This window comes from Apostichopus japonicus, chromosome 12, assembly GCF_037975245.1.
Source record: "Apostichopus japonicus isolate 1M-3 chromosome 12, ASM3797524v1, whole genome shotgun sequence".
NCBI lineage: Eukaryota > Metazoa > Echinodermata > Holothuroidea > Aspidochirotida > Stichopodidae > Apostichopus > Apostichopus japonicus.
Window position 1 is genome coordinate 1,468,072 of NC_092572.1, and position 22,648 is coordinate 1,490,719.

A 22,648-nucleotide genomic window follows, 5' to 3' on the forward strand; every position below is an offset into this window, starting at 1 on the left:
GTCAAGAAGTATCATATGATATAGTACTTTATTCACTGATGTTATTAAAATATTCCATTTTATTTTTATATTTCCTGTATACAAATAATCATCCTAATTTGACATTAACAATGTCTATTATCATCGTTGGAGTAACAATTTCTATAGCTGTAGGCTGTGGTCTCACGTTCGCGTTACTTTACTCCCTGCGAAAACGTAAGTTTGACCCAAACCCAAAGCGTAAACCCACTCAACCGATTTGGGTTTGTATCGAATATGAAATGTACGCATGTTACTGGATTCATTCCCGCCCTTTAGAGCAGGGTTTCCCTCATGCACCCCCCCCCCACCCCACTAACCCCCTTTTCGAAACACGATCTGAGTCATTCTTATACTATAATACGTATAAAGTGCTTCGTAAAAGATTACGTCCATAGTATAATATTGTAATGCAACAAAAAAAAAGGCTGTTTCATAATTCAGTTATTTATCACATGGTACAGTACGGTAGTATGGCAACATATGCATATGGAACGCGAAAAACGTTTTTCGATAGGTGCGACTTTTGTACTTTACTAAATTATATCATATATCAGAGTTTAGTTCAACAACAAGTACAATAGTTTTGACTTTCAGAAACGTCTCATGAACCCCTTGGGATGGACCCACGCATCCCCTGGGTGTTCATGCACCCCAGTTATTCAACCCCTGCTCTAGAGCAAATCAGAGTATATAGAGTCATCACTACCATATCACATAATAGTGATATGGTTTAATCAATAGATCACACAACTTGTAAACCTAGAATACACAATACTGACGCTTTTCTTGACCCTTTGAAACTGTTCAAGATATTCCTGTCAGTATTACCAAAAAAATATATATATTTACAGTTCTCAGCGAAATTTACTTTACAATCTTCCGTTAAAATATAATAAATTATAAATAAATCAGTTAGTATTTGATAATAAAATTGAAATATTATATGAAATTTTTAACAGATTTTGGATTTATTATAAAAGACATCCGATTCGGACCTAAGACTAATAATTGGACAAGTTTTGCATGTGGTTAAGAGTTTCATTCATTTTTAAGGAATAAAGAGGGGATTGTGTTTTGCCCATGGGATTACTGCTTCACATATTTGCATTATCAATAGCTCGTTAAACCCATCATCACAAAGATTGACTAAAAATACCGTTTCCTCCCAAATCGAAATGCACAGGTTAATTTTTGTCTTTATTATTTATCTTGTTTGCATATGTTATCAAATGATTAATCAATGTTGTGTCAACAACCACTTACATCACTTTATAGGAGGCCAGTCAACAACAAGCAAAGGGTAAGCCATATTGAACTTTATTTAGGTTCTGAATATATAAATATATATATTATTAGAGAAAACCAGAGAAATAAGATATGACTCATCAATTTCAATGTTATTTCAAGGTGAATATCCCACACGATACTAGAATCTTTTGAATCATAACTTTCCAAATTGTTTCCTCATTTTAATGGGTTAAATGGTTCACAGAAAATTTACCACTCGGGTAATTTACGTCTTAACAATTGTGTTACATTGAAATTAACATTGTCGAATACTCTTGTGAGGTCTAACACAAGTTACGTAACATGATAACTTCAATCTAACTGTAAACTGATGAATAAATTCTTGTTAACTTGTACTTAAATATGTGTTTCTATAAAGTATGCAGCAAAGAGCTCAATTCATTCAGGTTTCAAGCGAAGTGATGTTTGTACTTCCTGTAGCAATGGTTTTTAAGCTACACAATATCACTTTGTAATATAGTGAGTTACCCGTTTGTCCTTGATGCAACAAGACGAGTTACTTGATGTCCATTTGTATGTTATACTAACCTTCAGATTGACACCCAGCATTGAAATGGAACGTGTGTTACGTAGGAATGGTGGATGAAACTACTACAACAATGAGTTTGGAATGCATTGTACAGACAAATTTAACAGGTGACGTCCGTTGCTAAATTGTTTTAACAAGATTATTTATAGAAGTTTATTGTGTTGAATACTGTAAAACCCTTAACATTTGACATCTCATAACATAGTAAATTAAACTGTAAATGGAAGCTTCACTACTTGCACGAGTGTTTTTTTTTTTTTTTTAGTAGTAGTACGAGTTGGCAATCATTATATGTTGGCCTCTGTTTGTTTTTTTCTACATCCAGATTCAAATCGTCATATTCTAAAGCCAATCCTGAACAAAAAAGTGCTCCCTGGTCCCTGATGGTTCGATCAAAATGGATTGTTTCGCAAAGAAGCTTTCAGGTATATATCATTGATAACTATTAAAACCTTATAATCTCTTAACAAATCAAGAAATAATGAATATTTTTTAATTACGCAATTTGTGGTGTTGTAGCAACTGTTAAAAATGCACTGTGAGTAGTCCGATTTCGACAAAAAGTCATATTAATCCGGACATGTAAAACACATCTTTTTCATCGTCAATGATATTAAAGGATACTAAAGTTGTACACAGGCGAATTGTTGACAATGGGTCGTTATTAATTTATTTCAGACGAGGAAACAATTGGCGACTATACGACTCTCAAAGTTCTTGCCGAGAGCTTGTCATCGTTTCAAATGGGCGATGGATTTGTGAAACTTTTACACATATCGACACAGACAAGTAATAAACTATTAATATATCCATTTTACTACTAAATTGGGTGTAATGTCCATAATCACGTTTCTAAGTGCATAGTTGTATTTTGAATTATATTTTAATGCTTTGCTTATACTTAACATTCACAATAAAATATTGAACTTGTTTCTCTAGTTCCGTTTGGTTTCTTCTATGAGACGATGAGATGTGGAACTCTCTAAGACCATGAATCATTTCCGGAAAAAAATCTCGTATTAATAAAACTGTCAAGAGACAGCTATCTTATTTTTACCGACCCGTTTTGAAGGAATTACTCATCTTCGCAGTAAACATTGCCCAAGCAATGCATTATCTCGCTTCTCAGAAGGTACTTTACCATACTTCAGTGATTGACAGTTTATGATAAGCGTGTATTTTGACAAGCCAAAAGTTGTAATTTGTGTTTATTCATACGTGTTAAACATGGTCGAGTCTGATTGTTCGTCCGTGATCGTCAGCAGGCGATACATTAACATATCACTAATGCACGGTATAGTCTCAACGACTAAGGAATATAAGTTACATAACAAGATCACATCGGTTTGTTATATTCCGATCCATCTGGATACATAATTTAATTCAAAGTAAAAGAAGCAGATTAACCTTGTTGCGTTTAAAGTTCATTGATGTGGAGTAAAACGTCTAACGTTAGTAATGTTATCAGAAGGTATGCGAGGCTTCGAAAAAGAACTAAAAAACTTAACTTTAACCGAGGGAGGCAATGTTCAAATGCCCTGAATACATAGATGCAAGGAATTGCACTAACCAACATACAGTTATATATATATACATAAAATATATATATATATATATATATATATATATATATATATATATATATCACAGTTGATTTGAAAATGTGAGGACACCTTCGATATTATCACTTACTAAACGTCTCACATATACGCCTAAACTTACCCTATTCTTACAACGTGGTAACCTTTCGAAAATATAGTTGGTTACATTCAAGGGTAACATTCTGAGATGAAATATATGTTTATTTAATGTTTTGTATGAATGAATAGGGTTAACCAAGAGTTGATTGCAGATCATTCAAGGGGTATACCCTACGAATGCATGGCTTGATTTATACCAGGCCCAGCTAATGGGAATGCGCAATGTCCAATGCAGCCTCAGATGATTTCTGTTTATTATGAAGAACCTAGGTGCAAATTTAACGATGTGTCCTTTCCTTTATACAATTGTCTTAGGTATGACAATATTTGGCAATCTAAATATTTTTATAAGAATATAATACATTGATCCTTCCAATTTCATCTTTACGTGGTCCACATTAACAAAGACTTTTTCTGATGTTTTAATACTCTTTCGATAACATAAAACCAAATTTACATTTCTCTCGTAGTTTTGTCATCCAGCACTCTCTTTGAGAAAGGTACTTATGACGCCTCAAGGCTCCTGCAAATTATACGATATTTATCCAAATAACCTATGTATGGAGAGAATCAAACATTTGATGAAAAAGGTAAAGCTATAACATTAAAACGCAAGTTAATTCAAAGTACTTGTTATTCATACTTATCACCACTCTTTAGCTATATATTCATGTCTTTAAATAATTTCTTATTTTGTCTAATATTTAGAGCTTGCTCTCACAGAGGAATAAAATATGGAATAAAAGCAGGTCTTACGAAATATGCAGGAAATTTCTTGTTTTGGGGATTTGAAAGGCCTCCATATTTTCCAAAGTTTTAGTTTTATGATATTATTATTATTAATCCATTGTGTACACTGAAAAAATAAACTAGTCAATATTGCCACGGACTAACGTTAAATTAGTCTGTAACGTTAGTCAATGCACACGGACTAGCAAAAATCTTCGTTTCATCGCAGCTTCTTAATTAGTTTACACTGACTAAGGAAAATATAATCGCAGCTTAGTCGGTGGCGACGGACTAAGGTATTTTAACCCATGGACTAAGAACGATACGGACACCCGATTTACGCCATAATCGTAGCTTAGTCGGTGTCGACGGACTAATGTATTTTAACCCAATTCGATTCACTTCAATTTGGAAACCGAGAGGCAACGGCAGCTTGCTGGGCTTGGCATAGTTTCATACGATCACTCTAAGCAACTTTCAACCGTAAATCACCCAAGAAGGTTTTTAGAAGAATGGAGGTATAAACTGCATCATCGGCCTACCTGTTATTCCTTTAACTTGAAGGTAAAATTAAAGTTAATTGTTAGGCCACTGGCACTAGTACTGTATTATGGTTAGTGTAACGCTACCGTTGTCACGTTGGCGTTTCGCAATACACAAGTGCAATGACAGTGAGTAGCCTATATGCTTCTACTGGGTACTGCAGTGCATTCTCAACACTAAAGTGTGCATCCTAAACACCAATTAACAATGTGTTATGTGTGTATTGGGCTAGATTGAACAGTGGCACATAATCTTCTTATTTATTCCCAAACAAATGCTGGAACTATATGGCTCAATAGTTTATTTGAAGTCTACACTCATTTGGTAAAGATTTCCTGTAATTTCCCATGTGAATCTAAATGGGTAGGCTTTGTGATATTGAATAAGCAAGGCTAGACCTTCAAACGTACAGTCACAGTAGGCTGAACAAATTATGTTGGCTAGTCAACGGTATTATATGTTGCGAGCAGTCAGGATGCACGCTTCAGTTCTATTTAACCTTTTCATTTATCATTTTTTAGTATTTAATTTCCGGTCACGCCCAGGAAACAATTGCGACATTCCTTCACGGTCGACTTGCTTACTGTAAGAAGTATTAACCGTTTTTTCTCAGGAAAGCTTGATAGTCTGAAGTTATTATAACATGTGCTTTTAGTATACTGCCAAAAGAGTAAGTTGTTGTATTTGTATTGATATTTTATGTAGAAGTAACGGAAAATTTAGTATGTTTAGTTTGGTCTAATTGCACGTTTTTTTTCTGTCCAATGTAGTGCAGGGTTCACTTGCGCGAATTCAAATTATTCTGTTTATGTATATGTATATGCATCGATTCTTAGATTATGATGTTTTTTTGACATTTATTTGTAATTCAAGCATATCTGTTTAGTAGCAAAGTTTAAAGGTTAAGATTAATTAGTTTTCTCTTTTTGATCCTAGATTGAATGAAACTCATTGGCGTAAATAATAGATCAGATGATACAGTTTAACGCAGTTGCTAAAACTCTGGGTATTCTCTAGTCTTCGCCGGTCCATTATATACTTTAGTACTACTAGTAAGACTATATCGAAACGACCGAAGACAAACTTAGTGTAACAAAGTACTGATTCTCCTCTAGCCTAGGTCTAAACAGGCTGCAAAATAACAACTAAAACGATTAGGCCTATAAATAAGTTGGCTCAGTGCATTTCTGTTTCTAAAATTTTATATTTTTAAAGATCATAAAAACAAACAAAGATTTAGCCCATGTTTTATTATCTCTGTATTCTGGGCATTTGATTCTGGTTGCAATGGTGATGACACTCTCGTTCAAATTTTCAGATTTATACAGTCTGCTTCAAACTTTGGGATTGTTTATTGAGACTATAGTGGAAGCAAATCTCACATAACTTTGTGGTGACAACTTTATTTATTTTTTTTTCAAATGATGAATACTTTGCTGTTTCTTTCTTCCAGCAGGAATTGAAAAGCCAAATATCTAAGTCAAGGGTGAGCTTTCCTGTGATGTACGACACCAGTGTGGAGGCAACAACAGAAGAGGAGAACTGTGTTATATATGGCTTAAAGACATGTTTTAAGATGATATATTGGTACCCTTCGCAGAACAAAAGAGTTTATCCAAGAGTCCAAAAAGCAAAGGAACAAGTACCATAGAGAAAAAAGATGGAAGAGTGAGTTTAACTATTGTACCCAACTGTTTAATGATATTTAAGATACTTTTCATAACCTGTTTTAAAAAAAAACCAGTCTAGTATATCATTTACGTGCAAGCTTCATAAGTTTGGTCAAATTTTCACTGATCTGTAGAGCGGGAGTCCAGAGGGTTTGGTTAGCTGGGAAGGTAACCAATTGCCTGGTACATCACAATGTTCACAATGCATTCCTGTATATGAAACCTGATGACTGGCAAACCGACTGTGGTGGATGTGGCTGGGAGAGCAATTTTAAAGTCACCTAATAGCTAACCTAGAGCAGCTTTCATGGTAACCACATCAAAGTAAGAACAATGTGTCAGGTATGGCCCCAAGAGCAACAAATGGCCATTGCCAGTAATTATTGGTGGTGGGGTACCCCTGCCAGTGATCTATAATTGACCCCTCACGGCTGACCTAGGTCAGCTCATGAGGTAACCACTTGAAACCTACTGGAAAATGTTGGTTAGGACTTCAGATACAAGGGATGGGCATTGCCAGTAATTTTTATTGGTGGGATACCCCTGCTAGTAGACCCCCAATATGCCCATCCCCTCATTGACCTAGGTGAGCTCATGATTTGACCAGTTGAAACCTACAGGAAAATGATAGGTATCACTTCATATGTAAGGATGGGCATTTCCAGTATTTTATATTGGTGGGCCACCACTGCCAGAGTCCGCCCATCCCTTACATATAGAATCCTGTCAATAATTTTCCAGTAGTTTTCAACTGGTTAAATCATGAGCTGACCTAGATCAATGAGGGGGGGGGGGGCTTTTTGGGGGTCTACTGGCAGGGGTACCCCACTAATATAAATTACTGGAAATGCCCATCCCTTACATATATATAGAATCCTGCCAATCAATTTACAGTAGTTTTCAACTGGTTACCTCATGAGCTAATCTAGGTCAATGGGGGATGGGCATTTTGGGGGTCTACTGACAGGGTTACCCCACCAATGTAAATGACTGGAAATGCCCATCCCTTACATATGAAGTGATACCATTTTCCAGTAGTTTTCAACTGGTTACATCATGAGCTCATCTAGGTCAATGGGGGATGGGCATTTTGGGGGTCTACTGGCAGGGGTACCCCACCAATAAAAATTACTGGCAATGCCCATCAGTTGTATCTGAAGCCCTAACCAACATTTTCCAGTAGGTTTCAAGTGGTTACCTCATGAGCTGACCTAGGTCAGCCTTGAGGGGTCAATTATAGATCACTGGCAGGGGTACCCCACCACCAATAATTACTGGCAATGGCCATTTGTTGCTCTTGGGGCCATACCTGACATATTGTACTTACTTTGATGTGTTACCATGAAAACTGATCTAGGTTAGCTATCAGGTGACTTTAAAATTGCTCTCCCAGCCACACCCACCACAGTCAGTTTGCCAGTCGTCTGGTTTCATATACAGGAATGCACTGTGAACATTGTGATGTACAAGGCAATTGGTTACCTTCCCAGCTAACCAAACCCTCTGGGATCCCGGTCTATTGGGATCATTATTAACATGATTAACATAATTATTAAGCTTTGAGAAATAACTTGGTGTTATGCTGTGCAAAGCTAATAATAATTTGGTAAAAGCTGCTATTCCTGGCTTATAATTTGAGGGACCTAGATTTAAATGTATACCTCCCAATATGTTATAAAATTTTAATGTATGTTTATGATAATGTGAGTTATCATGTGCTATATCTGTATCTGTGCTTACACGTATATCATATTTTCTGTTCACAGGTCAATAATGGTGCAGATTTTGGCTTCCTGAAGACAAGTGGGAGGCCATTTGTAGTTAAGAGAAACACTCTTTGTTCGTGAAGACTTAACTGGTGTCGATTTGGGGTACCACTTTAAAACGAAAGTCATGAGGAACCCTTGCCCAAGATTCAACTTTGCATTATTGTGCAGTGCTATACTTTTGAGATTCATGTTTGATCTATTAACTTGTCTTAACTTTGTTGGAAAAAAAATCAGATTTTCAGATTTTATTTACAGTGATTTCTTCTCTATCTGTCGAAAGTCAGCCTTTTGTAGACATCAGAAGTTTTATCAGAAATAAATACTGCCAACGTACACATTATTTGTTTCTTCTGATCTCTTTTCTTTCAGTGATACTAGTCAGTGAAACTAGTCGGGTTTAATTCTTTCAGTGAATCTAGTCAGTGCAACTAGTCATTCGATACCGACTAAGAAAGGTTAGTCGGGAGAGGCACCATCCTGACTAATGTAAAACCTGCTATAAACTAGTCGGTGGCTCATATAAATTAGTCGGTAAAGACCGACTAATGTCACCAACTAATGTAACTGACTAATATACATTTACCGACTGAGAAATTGTTGATCGACTAAGCTGACGGACTAAGATGACCGACTAAGAATCCAACTGACTAAGGAATAAATTAGTCGGTATAGCAACTGACTAAGGTTATGTTAGTCGGGAGAGGCACCAGATGGACTAACGTTTTGTTAGTCGGTGAACCAATTTAAGTTTTCAGTGTATACAGAAAAATCCCCCTACGGCATGGATGGCAACAGAGATATTACCTCTTGAAAAATACTTTCTAAAGAGTGATTCTTGGAACTTTTCCGTTTTCTTGTGGGAGCTTCTGTCGATAGGTAATATTTCATAAACTGAATTACTTTGAACCAACCAATTAAAGACTGACAAATTTCATTCATTTTTAGGGGGGGGGGGGGTAATAGTAGTTACCTTCGTGTATTTTCGTCTAAAAACACTGATTAGTTATTCATATGTTATCATCACATGTGCTTTACTTTTCTTGCAAGGTAAAATACAGTTTGCTGGTATCTCCCAAGAAGATATCAAAGCAAAGATTCTTGACGGGTTTATGTTATCAAGACCGTACGTTTGTCCAAAAGATATGTAAGGAAGACGAATATTCTATATTAGCTTCATTAAAAAGTGTTGCAGAATACAAAATACACGATACTAATATTGACTAAAACTAGCCGAAATGTGAACGGAAAACAAATATCCTTCATGTGAATAGTTAAACATACTTCATAAATATTGCAGGCCAGATAACTGTAGTTCTAAGTGCATAAATTACTTTTGTGACTCCCCTTAAATCTTTATTGTGAAACTTAGAAGACTAGCAAAGACATGTTCATGACATATATTTGTCCTATAACTCAGCATACTGAACGCATTTATGTAGTATGTCACTGAAGTACGTTAGTACAACAAAGATTCATTTGTTCACTTCCTGCTGCAAAAGTGCCAATTTATAGAAGTAGAGAAAATACATAACATAATATACTTATACGTTACTTACTATATATATATATATATATATTGTATATATATATATATATATTATATATATATATATTATTTATATATATATATATATATATATATATATATGCTGTAAGTTAACGTATATGTATACTATATTATGCATTTGCTCTACTCCTATTTTGGAAATAACTTGTCTAAAATCGATTGCTCAATTGCTCATTTTGTGAAGTTTGTAACAACTAACAATCATTCTTACGTTTTTCTGTATTAATTTTTTAGGTATCAGGACTATCTTTTACTAGCTTTCACTTCTCAACGTTCATCAGGTTTCGAGTTATGGTGTCTTGCTGGCAAAAGAACCACACCATGCGACCTTCGTGCAGTGATATATTGCAATCTATACGGTGTGAATATGAAAATTTGCATGAAGTAAGTAAACCATATATAAGCAATATCTCTTAGAAAAAAGATTTTAAATTAAATCCGAGTCAATTTCATGTATCAAGTACTTTAAAAAGACATACTTATTTCAATAGAATAAATCGATGTTTAAATTAAATTTTTATTGCGCTTGATTAAATTGTATGGAGCTCCTATCAATGTTTCAGAAAATTAATAATGGCGTTTACATGACGCATTGTTTTACTTCGTTTTCTTTCAGAAATATAAAGACTGTGATTACTCAGAAATCCCGGAGTGATTCTATGTCGATCGTCGAATCAGTGAATGGTGTTTATATATCGACGAGTCTTGACTTCCTCGTTTGAAGTTTCAAATTATCTTAAAATCTTCTTCTGTAAAAAAGAACATGGGATCGAATTATTTACCTAATGGGATAATCCGAGAGACCAGCATGACATACATATAACGCGGTGCTTATTTTGTTTCAGTAACGTAAAAAAAAACGCTTTATTGGTCACTGTTTGCACAACCATACCCACACTTTAAGGAATTTTGAAAGACGCTAATTGCTTTTTTTACAGACACTATAATTGTTAATATTTATATGCATCAGACAATCAATGGAAGGTGTCTGTGCTACGTTAATCATGGTAGTTTACGGTTTCTTAACTGTACCTTTAGTAACAATATATGAAGGTCATTAGTACAACAACGTAAAGTACACACCAAGATTTGTTACTAAATTTTACTCAATTATGTCAAAATGTTTATAATCGAAAGAAGATCTTTCTTTGGCTTGAAACAGAGAAATGAGAGTTTATCTTCATTCAATGTTGTGGTTAGTTATCAGCGATGTCCTGTACAAAACGACATACGTCATAAATTCAGTACAGAGCAATCTTTCAAGTAGCTTCAAAGTATCTAGTTTAAGGTCTTTAAATACAATACGAGACACTCTAGCTGCCTACACAACACAATACTCTTGTTATGCTTAGGTATAAACAAACAAATCCTGACTTTGATTTGTTAGATTCACTAGGAGAGTTTATTTTAATAAATAAATGATACAATTGTGTCAATAGTTACGCCTGATCCACTCGTTTTATAATTTTAAATTGCTTATGTCATTATTTGACCTGGCAGTCATACGTTAATGATTTCGTGACTGCTTAGAGGTATGAATAAATGGCAAACCGAAAATGAAACAAGCATTTTATGAAACATCAAAGTTCAAATGAAACGAGTACTTCAAGTAGCAATTAATCATTGGTACGCCAATTGAAAGAGATAAGACTAGTATAATCTATAAAATACGGTTTTATGACGCACGGCGATGAGAACTACTACCTCACTATGTACAGAATAACCAGAACATTGCACTGTGTTTGCAAAGTAATATTAGATTATGTGTAACACTTAAACGCCATAAGGCCAAACATGTAACTCAATTACAGAATTTAGCAACTACAATAAAAAAAATGATCCCTGTAGGTATTTCTAATGATCACCTTACTTTCAGCAACGATCAATATGACAAATTATCGTTGACAATTACGAATTAGTGTGTACAAAACACATTGCATTTACAACTGAACATATATATTTTCCACAATTCACTCTAACATTACATTTTAAAACATGCTGAGTAGCCAATAAATTTCTATTACACCACAACGGCAGATATTTTAATTGATTAAGGTTAAGATGACTTACCAACAACGTTGCGTTCTGTCTGAAACCGAAGATTAACAAAGATGATATGTCGTCTTGCAAGCAAACTATCGTACGCGCAGTTTTCGGTAAACAGTGTTTCCTTGTGCGGCTTATCAATACTTGAACTTTGGATTGTAGATTTTAAAGCCTTGTATAACATAGACTTTTCTGCATTTATGGCAAACAAGTCTGTGATATAGATAATAAAATATGTTTACTTTGTAGGCGAGCTGTGTAAACCACCGATTACAAATAACATCACGAGATATCTATGAAGTAACGTTTGACTTTTGGGTAAATTATTCATAGCATAATACATACATATTCCTTACGTTAGCTTTGGTAGACTTTTGATAGACTATTCGGTTCCATAGAAGTTCATTGGTTTGACTTTTTACATTGACATGATATTCCTGTCTAATGTAATCACACGTGAACCTTTCCGGTTAACGCAATTATTAAAATCATGGAAATCATTACACTTAACATTAAACACATTAATATTCGAATCAGTTTAGGAATTATCAAGATTGTACACCAAGACCGTTCAATGTACAAAATGGATAGTATTAAAAACACTAACGAGCTGAGAGAACTGTTATTGGCTTTTGATCCGTTTCGTCCACAGTTCTAACATAATGCAAACGTTAGCCCAACCTCGGTAGTGCATTTAACGTCACTACCTGATAATATTAGCAAAAAAAATACCAAAATCGTCATCAATGAGAAATATCAACTTCATATTTATTTACATGGAGGTAACAACTAATCGCGTGAAAACATCAATATCATTTAGATTGTATGTACACTATAATCTTTTGCAATAGATTTACGCCGTGGACCGCCTACCAGTTCTTCAAATGTTAACGAAGTTCGGAGGTTATAATTGTTTGTTTGGTGCAATGTGTTTTGTTAAGAACTATAAAGTTTTTCAGTTCAGTTGCAAAAAGTAAGATGAGCATATTTTCTTATACATTCAAACCTTAATGACTGCGTTCCTCGTTCCAGACGCTTTTGGTGATCATTGTAAAATATTGCTATATAATGACTCAACGAAGTATACTTTTCTTAGTTTCATACAAACAACACCTCTTAGAAGCAGACGTTTCTAAATAAAAATCAACGCCTTGATGACAACGTATAAGCCAAATTATGTGCTCTAGGCTATCTATCAAGCTACAAATAATATGAGAGGCTTATAAAGATGGATTATACACAATAGGTATCAAGCTCTTAACAGTAGTATAATACTGAAAATGAAACAGATTTTACATTTTATAATATATTATACGCAGGTTAAAACGCTCTTTAAATATCAAAAGTGCATGTATAATCAGTTCAAGTGAATAACACGCATTTAACCGAGACAATGGAACTATAACATAAGCTCTTTTAATACTTTATAGTTTGTCTTTCATCAATGAGTGTTACGAGTTATATTGCAATCTATAGTCACGATGGGAACGTAGATGACAGATATATTCGATGTAGGGAAAACCTGTTCCAGAGAAATATTCCGGTACAATGTGGTTAGATGTAACTTATTATGTGTGTTCATTCTTTGAGCTGAGGCATTTTAAAAAGGACGTGTAACACGCTTTATTTAACTCATTCCCGATTACATATGTGTCTGACTTCATATAGTCTTACCTACCTCATTACGACTTATGCGATACCAATACAGAAAATGTAGTCTCTTACATGTAAATTAGTATGTTCTTTTGACAAAGCACCTTAAAACTAAATTAATAAAATACACAACAATTACCGACAAATGTACTCTTCTTCTCTGTTTTCTTCTCGTTATTGTCATCTTGTCGTTTATCCTTTTTTTATGTAATGGAGGGTTACTGCATATCTGCTCATATGAGCTCTTATTGAGCTTCTCCTATGGTATTCTTATATACGTTTAACTATAATACCCGTATGACCAGTTTGAGAAATAAATGTGTGAACTATATTCATTTGATGCCAACTTCACTAAGTGTGACGAGAAACAAATGGGTTGTCTTAAAAGTCGACTGTACTAATGCAATGTGGACCGGTGAAGCTCTACTAGTATGAGATATGTCTTTAATTTCGAGGACAATGAATAAATACCTTAGGATACAGATAATAATTGTCCCTTTCTCCCTCGCATCCCTTGCTGTCGTTCTTCATTCTTCATTGATTACTGTCGTGTTACGAAGTCTATATGAGACAATCAGCGTCCTAGTTGTTAATAATACATCTAACGTCGGTCTCAAATCAACGGCAAGTCGTTATTACAATTGGAGGTTGATATCAGTGTGATCATTTACCCATGAACGTAAGCCTTGAGTAACAATACAGGGATAACAAAAAAAAATCGTTCTCTAGTTGTGTAACTTTCGTCTTCATTCCCATATTTATATAATATGAGGCTAACAATATGATACCCTACCGAGCCTGTGAAAAACATTCCGCTGAAGTTGGATTTCTTCCGGAAACGGAACGCTATGCGGCTGAGCACCCCATGGTTCCGAGAAAAGTTTGAATGATATTTTATACATCTTCATTTTCATATTTTTTGAGCATTCACGTCAATACGAAAAATCACCAAAAGCAAACGCTTCGCCACTTGGACACCAGTGGCTTTGAAAATACCTCCCATAGAGATTTAATTTCTCTGGCCTGAATTTGTTACTGTGTTTAAACAGACTAAGAAACAACAAGAAACATTTAAACATACTGCAGCTTGACGGGGTTTTGGTTCAAGGGCTCTGAGAAACATTCAATGGAATCTTCGAATTAACCCTATTTTTGACATGTATTTTTTATGTCACAGCTACCTTGAATTAGCTTAACAGATCCTTCTCATCTCCAGTCGATACGGTATGCACTAGTAATCATACAGGATGCCACTTTTGTTGCATTGAAAGCCGCTCTCAGAAAAGATAGTTGGTCTTGAAATCGCTATACACCCCATATCCCTTGACAAAAATGTGAATGCTTTTCACTATAGTAGTAGCTGTAGATTGAAAGCGGACTTATTGCTAGTTAAAATAGGTATAAAAATAAGTTGGCCTGACGTTTCGATCCTAGCAGGATCTTCTTTAGAGGCTAAATGACAAGTAACAGTACAGCAACAGAAGGGACAAAAACATGCACAAAAAACAGACAGGTTAATGAGCACGGTGAACACAATGAGATGGATGAAAGGGGATAATACATTTTCATTTTCTGTGCATGTTTCTGTCCCTTCTGTTACTGTACTGTTACGTGTCATTTAGCCTTTTTAAGAAGATCCTGCTAGGATTGAAACGTCAGGCCAACTTACTTTTATACCTTCTATTACACAGGTTCTCTAGTGGATAAGCAGTTTGCTAACAGTTTTATTTTATTCTAGTTAAAAATCAGCACACAGGAAAAGACCCCGTTTCATCAGAAGAGGGAAACATTTTGCCAAAGGGAAACAGGAACGGGTCTATGCGGTAATTAATGTAGCTTGAATGCGAAACTTCAGCTATATTTAAAAACAATAGATTTATTACCATATATGGTTTCACACAGTTCAAAGAATGAAGTTTAATTTTAATAAGTTCAAGTGGACAATACACTTTAACACCAAAGAATGAAACTAGAGCCCAAACACTTTGGTGTACATTATCCTGAGTCCTTTATTGATAAGTGTACATATAATGAAGTGGACAGTTCTGTGTAGTGGTAAAAATAATGAGATTTTTTTCACAGGTACCTGGTTAGATTAGTTGTAATATGTGCGTAGTAAACAATGCCGAATTTTCCTGCGCTACGATAATGCGGCACACCGTCCGACCGTACATGAGTTAGCAGTCGTGTCTAAATATATAAGACACACCGTCTGAACAACTTTCCTCCCCGCCTGGCCTAGCTAACTTGATCCGCACTTTATTCTTGTTGATTTTATGTTCGATTTGGCTGAGGTAATTCTGCACCGTATATCACCAATCAGATTTGACCTCGCGGGTCACGCAAGTCTATTGGAGCTGCCCGTTCGGCACTTTGCTGTAATGCAGGAGTGGAGAACCTTTTTGAATGAATGGGTCATATTTTATGAGTGAAAGATTGACAGAGAGGCACCTAACCAACGACCTGCTGTTGATTTCAAACTTTTGATTCCAAGGACTTTCAAGCAATAGATGTGTGTACTTAATCTGTATTCACGAAAACATAATGCCAATACAGTACAGTTGATAATTAATGGTGATAATAGACCTACCTGACAGCATCATTAGTGCAGATAAGTTCTAAGTAGCTACCTCTTTTTTTGTGATAAAGTAAAATAGGTTGATTTTTTTCTTTTTCTTGAGACATCTCACGGCCCGGAAAAAAATCACTGGCGGGCCACATGTGAACCGCGGGCCGTAGGTTGCCCACCCCTGCTGTAATGTAAACAACGTTTACGTACAAAGATAATTCTAGCCGCCAATATGTGCTGTTTAGGCCTAGTTTAGTTTATTAGTAGAAGCAGCTTCCGGGGATTAGCTTAACAGAACTTCTTATCTCCAGTCGATACAGAATACACTAGTACATAGACAAGATGCCATTTTTTTTGCATGGAAGCCTCTCTCAGAAATGATATTTGGTATTGACATTGCTATACACCTCATATCTCTTGACGAAATGGTGAATGTTTTCCACCAGTAGTAGCTGTAAATTGAAAGAAGACTATTTATTGCTCAGGGGCGGATGCAGGATTTTTGGCAGGGGGGGGGGGGTGTGACTGGTCCTGCCGCGCCTGATCGAAAGACTATCTAAGCGGAGCGCCACCATCGGTTGGCGCGGAGCGTACCAGAAAATGTTTGGCTTTACAACCCCCCCCCCCCCAGATGGCCGGAAACGGCACTTCCCGAGTATTCTAAGCTGCATGTACCTAGCCTGAAAATACGGATCTCATGTCTGCAATTTCTCAATTGATGAGAAAAAAACAATCTATGAAATATGGTTATACATATCAGATGAGTTGAGATGATACAAAAATCATAATGCCTTTAGCCACCAATCCCCCTCCCGTTCCGTCACCACTGTTTGATGCAGAGCCGGATCCAGGATTCTGGAAGGGTGAGGGGTTTGGCCTCCAGTGATCCTAGGGTCTAAGGGGAGTGGGTTTCCCTCTATCCATTGTGAAATTCTTGGATATTTAAGTACAATAGGGAACCCCCTTCAATTTAGCCATTCAAAGCACCTACAAAAATTCCCTCGAAATCTATCTGCATCACTACGAGTTAGCTAGTTTTATTGATGATCTATTCATGGTAGATTGGAGAGAACAAACGCCGTGGATGTTTCTCAATGAACTTTCGGACTAATTCGTCAGTGTCGATAAGAGTGTTATAATACGTGTTCATGAGAACAAGAGCTGTGAGACGTTCCTTGCCCATTCCTCACCGCAGAAAACGATCTCTCATGAAGAATTCGTCGGCGCATCGTATGCAGCCTACCGCTCTGCCACCTCACCGCCCAAAACAATTCGAACACCACCTCAATTTTGAAACTTTTCGGTCTGAAAATTGAGATTTTTAGGCATTTTTGGCACGTGTCGCACGCGTGCACACTAAAGTTCATTTGACGGAAAAGATACACCTGGCTGACTTGTAAGGATAACCGCCTTCTGACGTCCTACATGTTTAAAATTGGCGTTTAATTTAATTATTTTTTCTCTCACTCTTTTTTCTCTCTTTTTTTCTCTTTTTTTTTGGCCAAGAGCAGGGGGGTCTAGACCCCCTGGACCCCCCTGGATCCGCGCCTGTTGCTAGTAAAAAATAATCAGAATATTGAGAAAAAATCCCCATTTCTTCGGAACAAGGATATCTTTTGCGAAAGGAAAACAGGTACGGATCTATGCGGTAATAAATGTAACTTGAACGTGAGACTAATAGATTTATTACCATATATGGTAACACACAGTTCAGAGAAAGGAAGTGTAATTTTAAGCAGTTCAAGTGGACAATAACAATTAACACTAAAGAATGAAACTGCAGCCCAAACACTTATGTATATATTTTCCTGCGTCCTTCATAGATAAGTGTACTTTTGAACGACCAAGTCGTATAACATTTAATGAAATGGACACTTCAATGCAGTGATCAAATTAATGCGACATTGTTTTGCAAGTATCTGGTTAGATTAATTGTAATAAGTTCGTAGAAAACCATGCCGTATTTTCCTGCGCTACGATAATGCGGCACACGTCCCGACCATACATGAGTAAGCAGTCGTGTCCAAATATATGTAGATACACAGTATGACAAATTCTCCTCCCCGTCTGGCCTAGCTAACTTGATCCTCCTTTATCTTCGTGATTTAGACTTGGATGGGGTAATTTTGACCGTACATCACCCATCACAGATGACCTCGCGGGTCACGCAATGTATTGGAGCTCCACGCACTGCACTGTGCTGTAATGTATACAACGTTTACGTACAAGGATAATGCTAGCCGCCAATCTGTCCTGTTTGGGCCTAGTTTACAATAGTTTACTAGTAGAAGCTTACTAGTACTACTATCGCCAATTTTTTTCCTCGACAGTTCTTAAAGTTCAATACAAAAAAGATAAGTTCTTAAAGTTCAAAGTTCAATACAAAAAAGATAAGTTTGCAGTTTCACAGTTATTTCTCATTCTTTCAGTAATAATAAGAGGACTTTCAACAAAGTAAAATTATAATTTAAAGAGAGCGAAAGTTCTCTCACAAATTGCAATGAACAATATCCTGTTGTTAAATTCGAAAGAACCTTAGCCCAGATTAAACTATTTGCTTTTGGAATTGTGCTTCCAAAACCTGGATATGCTTTATTTACTTAATTCCTGCGATTGAATTTGTTATTCCGGGAGAAACTGTTTGACTAACTAAATAATTGAGCACTTCTGTCGGTTTAGGGTAACCATTTTGTCGTTTTAATCATTTTAATAATGATGAATTGTTTTATAATTTTAGTCGTTTATAATATCGAGTAGCATGAAAAAATCATTGGTCACCGCGGCGGTTTCAGTTTTACTTAACTGCATCTATAGTGTTTTATTAATAAAACTACCCGGATACAGTACAATATACACGTTTGTTTCTATCTACAATGAAGAATAGAGGTCACTTTTACTAGCTAACAATTGGAAAATACATTCAATACTTAGATGCCGTTGTTAGTTTAGAACCAAACATATAGATGAAGAATGGGCTGTATCTTCCTATCGTGATTAGTAAAATATCGTCAGATCATCCTTGCAGTGATGCGTTCTATTACAAGTCTACAAGCTACAACATCCATGTATACTGCCTCTGTGTACATTTTATGTGTACTGGAATTGTGTACATTCCACTTCAAAGCTTCAAAAGTAGAATTAAACAGGGTCAATTTGTTTCCTTCCTATGCAGTTTTAGTGTTATTTTATCGATGGAACAAAACATTACCAATATTGAAAACAGCAACGCACATAGTTCAAAAGGCTCACTATTTAGTTCTGAACCATAAATTTGCCAAAATACAGTGTACCGCTAAGGATTTGGCTGAATAAATTGGTACTGTTAACAGGGCTTTAATAGTCAAATTTGAGTTTGGAATACAGAAAAGGGCGAGGATACAGATAGACCAAAGAAATTTGAAACAAAGACGCCTGATATAAAGACTACGTTTAACCTCGAAGGAGACATTGTCGTTAAATAAAGCATAACGTTTGTCAATCAAGGAAACCTAGCATGTACCAGCCTCTCATGCTAGTGCAAGTCATGGTTTTATATATCGCATGCAAGATCGTATGCAATATTTATTCACTTTATGATCAAAACAATAACAAAGAAACAAAGAAATGCCTAGACCAACATAAACAAATACATTTTATTGAAACAAGCCGGTGAGGATGGATTATCAGCGATATTTTAATCTTGTGCTGTAGAAAAACAGTTATGATGGAAACTGAACACAAATAAAGTTAATAATATGATTTCTTTGCCTCCACATAAAAGAGCAATGAAGTGTAATGTAGAAAAAGGTAGCAGACACCTTGCATGAGTCACATGTTATATAGTTAAAATAATAGCTATGAAATAATATTTAATGGCAGTTCATTCGACTCCTTTCTAATCGCATGAGTGATTATAATGCCCTATGTATGAACCACAGAAGGAGAGAACAGAGTGCTGGTGGCAAGTTGGCAGGAGTATTGAAGTTTCTGTCAACGTGTGTGGATATGCGTTACGTTAGATATTAAGAATGGAATGAGTGGCTAATTAGTTTTAATCTCTTATCAGTTGTGAACCTTTGGAGTGTTGACCCTTCTTTCTTCCCTAATAATGGTACCGATACAACAGTTATAAAATCTTTAGCGAAGATCTAATTTACTAAGTTCAGCAAACAGCTTTTACAGATAAGAACGAATATGTTTGCCATATTAGCAAAGTGACTTTACTTGTGTCATTGACATACTCTTAGAGGAAATGTGAATAGAGTACGCATATCATTGTGAATTAAATAGGACTTGTGTTAGTCGTGTTCTGAATTCTCGAATTCTTAATGACCGACCCTTAGCCTGAGTCGCAACCTAAACCCGTCGGGTCCTTCAATACCGGTGTACAGCACAGTACATTGTTATAAATGACATAATAAAATTATGTTACCGTCGATATTTTATTTCAACTTTGCAAACTTGTCAGGCTATTATGCATGTACTATTTGGTAGGATATGGATATTGTGGTTTGAGATTAACTTTCACCATTGTGTCAACTAGTTCATCTCAATGTACAATTAAGATACGACCCCAAATGGTTTGAATTACCAATTGTGTATTACCATGGTTAAGTCATGTATAAGGTTAATCAGATGTATGTTCGAAATAGCAGAGGTGAAAGGTAGGCAACGCAATCCTGATATAGTGTAGGTCTAATGTGGATCTGTATCAGACATTTCCTCTGCAGTAGTCCTACGTATTCCATCACTCATAACCATGGCTCACATTATCCTGTATGTTAAATTTGAGTGCAAACAATAATATAGCATATTCACTTGTACTCCAAAGTTTACCCACATTTGTTAATCTGTTTATATAATAGATCAAAAAAAAAAAAAAAAATGAACTTGTTCGTTACAATAACTGCATTGAAAAATAAGTAGTTCATGAAGTTGCAGATTTTATTTCAAATGTTGGTTATATGACGACTATGTCGTCACGACAAGCTTTTTCGCACATATTTTCCAAGTTCAACTGACCAAGTGATCATTGATGTTCTCCATCAATCAATACAAAACTATTGTTCATAATTTTACATCCTAGCTAAATGGTTATAATGATAACGTATTCTAATTTTGGCATGCGCGTAATGTTAATACTGTTGGTGTTGTTATTTGTCATAAATCGCAGACAGACTACACCTTTTGCATAGCTGTATATGGCATTGTCCCATACAATTTATAATTACATATTGATTCCTTTCTTATAAATTAATCTTCGAAACAACTCCCCCTGCCCAAGGATCCTTAGTCGTTAATATAATGTCAATAACACCTCACTTACCAAATGTATCTAAGTAAGGCATAATCTTTGAAACACTAATTTTAACGGCGTGATCGCAATCGATCGCTAAGCTAGAATTTTTCTTCAGCTTAACAAAATTGGTGGCGCTATGAAGCAAACCACGACGCTAGACAACGAGATTACAGTTTTAGGAGGAAATGAGCGACAATCTTTGTAAGAACTCTCCCACACACCTAACACACACAACTTACAAACACCTCACACAAACGGCCACGTCAAAAACTTACCACCCTTTTCTCTCCCACCTAAAACTAGAATCTTGGTCGAACTATTACTGTCTCACCAACATAGACCTTTAGGTAATTTCCACACAATATATTTTCATGACAACTGTTGCTATGGTAAACGATAGAATTTCAATATCATGCAACAGCCTTACAACAATACTATATCATCGTGTACATGACATGTTGGGTGCACGGATTAAATAACTTAAGGCCTACCTTATAGCAAAATAGCGAACGAAAGATTTATCGTACCTACAAACTAAGCATAACATAAAATCAAGTTAAATGTCCCCCCCCCCAAAAAAAAATAAAATAAAAAAATAAAAATTAACTGTACCGCCAAGCAGTCGGGGCAACCGGCAATAGGAAGTAGAATTAGCTTGTGGCGATTTATGTAATATTATTAAATAATATTGAAAATGAAAATGAAATGTGTATTATGCATTTAACATTACTGTTGGGCATATAACACATATACTCCTTTCGGATATTCGAAACGTAGCGGAACAGAACGTTCGACAATGATCTTTTGTGAAAACTGTGTTGCAACTATTAGTTGTAAACAATGCCATTCCAGTTTTGGTATAAGTCTGCCTCTGAAGAGATCATCTTATTATCGAGTTGCTTCGATTTTAAATCTCGCTTACTGCTTTTGTCGCTATGTGATAACAATGAAGTTAAAGTCAAAGTCAAAGTCAAAGTGACAACTCTTATATCGTTTATTTGTTATTATTAAAAATATCTATGAGCATGCACTATGTAAACGATGCCACTAAACGGATTTCTCAAGATACAAAATACACCTGTGTGACATAGTTATAGCTTTATCTTTGCACACCATAAATTTTACAATAATTTTGTAGGGAAATATTGTTTCTCAAATAGATGCTTTGGTTTCAAGACAAAACAAATAACAAGAAAGCAATGTTGGTGCCCCTCATAAATGGTTGGTGCCCCTCCAACTCGGAGTATCTGCTTCCCAAGGGCACAA

General features: G+C 35.7%; 2 protein-coding genes across 6 annotated transcripts in view; one reads left to right on the plus strand and one right to left on the minus strand.

The window, feature by feature from the left end:
• The window catches only part of LOC139977655 (uncharacterized), a 41,478-nt gene extending 27,767 nt beyond the window's left edge, over positions 1-13,711 (minus strand). Inside the window, exon 1 of one of the 2 annotated variants that reach the window (XM_071987131.1) lies at positions 11,907-13,711. In XM_071987131.1, coding sequence (XP_071843232.1) covers positions 11,907-12,066 — 160 coding nt within the window. In that variant the 5' untranslated portion in view covers positions 12,067-13,711. Of the gene's footprint in view, positions 1-10,473; positions 10,586-11,906 lie in introns of those variants that run through there. The other variant, XM_071987132.1, reaches the window with a different exon arrangement.
• On the plus strand, positions 40-10,595 carry LOC139977664 (protein-tyrosine kinase 6-like). 4 transcript variants are annotated; one of them, XM_071987148.1, is made up of 11 exons: positions 40-195; positions 1,297-1,321; positions 1,864-1,965; positions 2,184-2,283; positions 2,537-2,647; positions 2,798-2,990; positions 4,029-4,148; positions 9,034-9,145; positions 9,317-9,413; positions 10,071-10,220; positions 10,453-10,595. In XM_071987148.1, the coding sequence occupies exons 6-11, from the start codon at positions 2,967-2,969 to the stop codon at positions 10,556-10,558; spliced, it is 609 nt and encodes a 202-aa protein (XP_071843249.1). In that variant the 5' UTR covers positions 40-195; positions 1,297-1,321; positions 1,864-1,965; positions 2,184-2,283; positions 2,537-2,647; positions 2,798-2,966; the 3' UTR covers positions 10,559-10,595. The 4 variants fall into 4 exon arrangements, with proteins under 4 accessions (XP_071843249.1, XP_071843247.1, XP_071843250.1 ...); XM_071987146.1 differs by having other exon boundaries at positions 2,184-2,647; XM_071987149.1 differs by having other exon boundaries at positions 41-195; positions 2,184-2,647; positions 10,118-10,220.
• Positions 13,712-22,648: the final 8,937 nt, after the last annotated feature.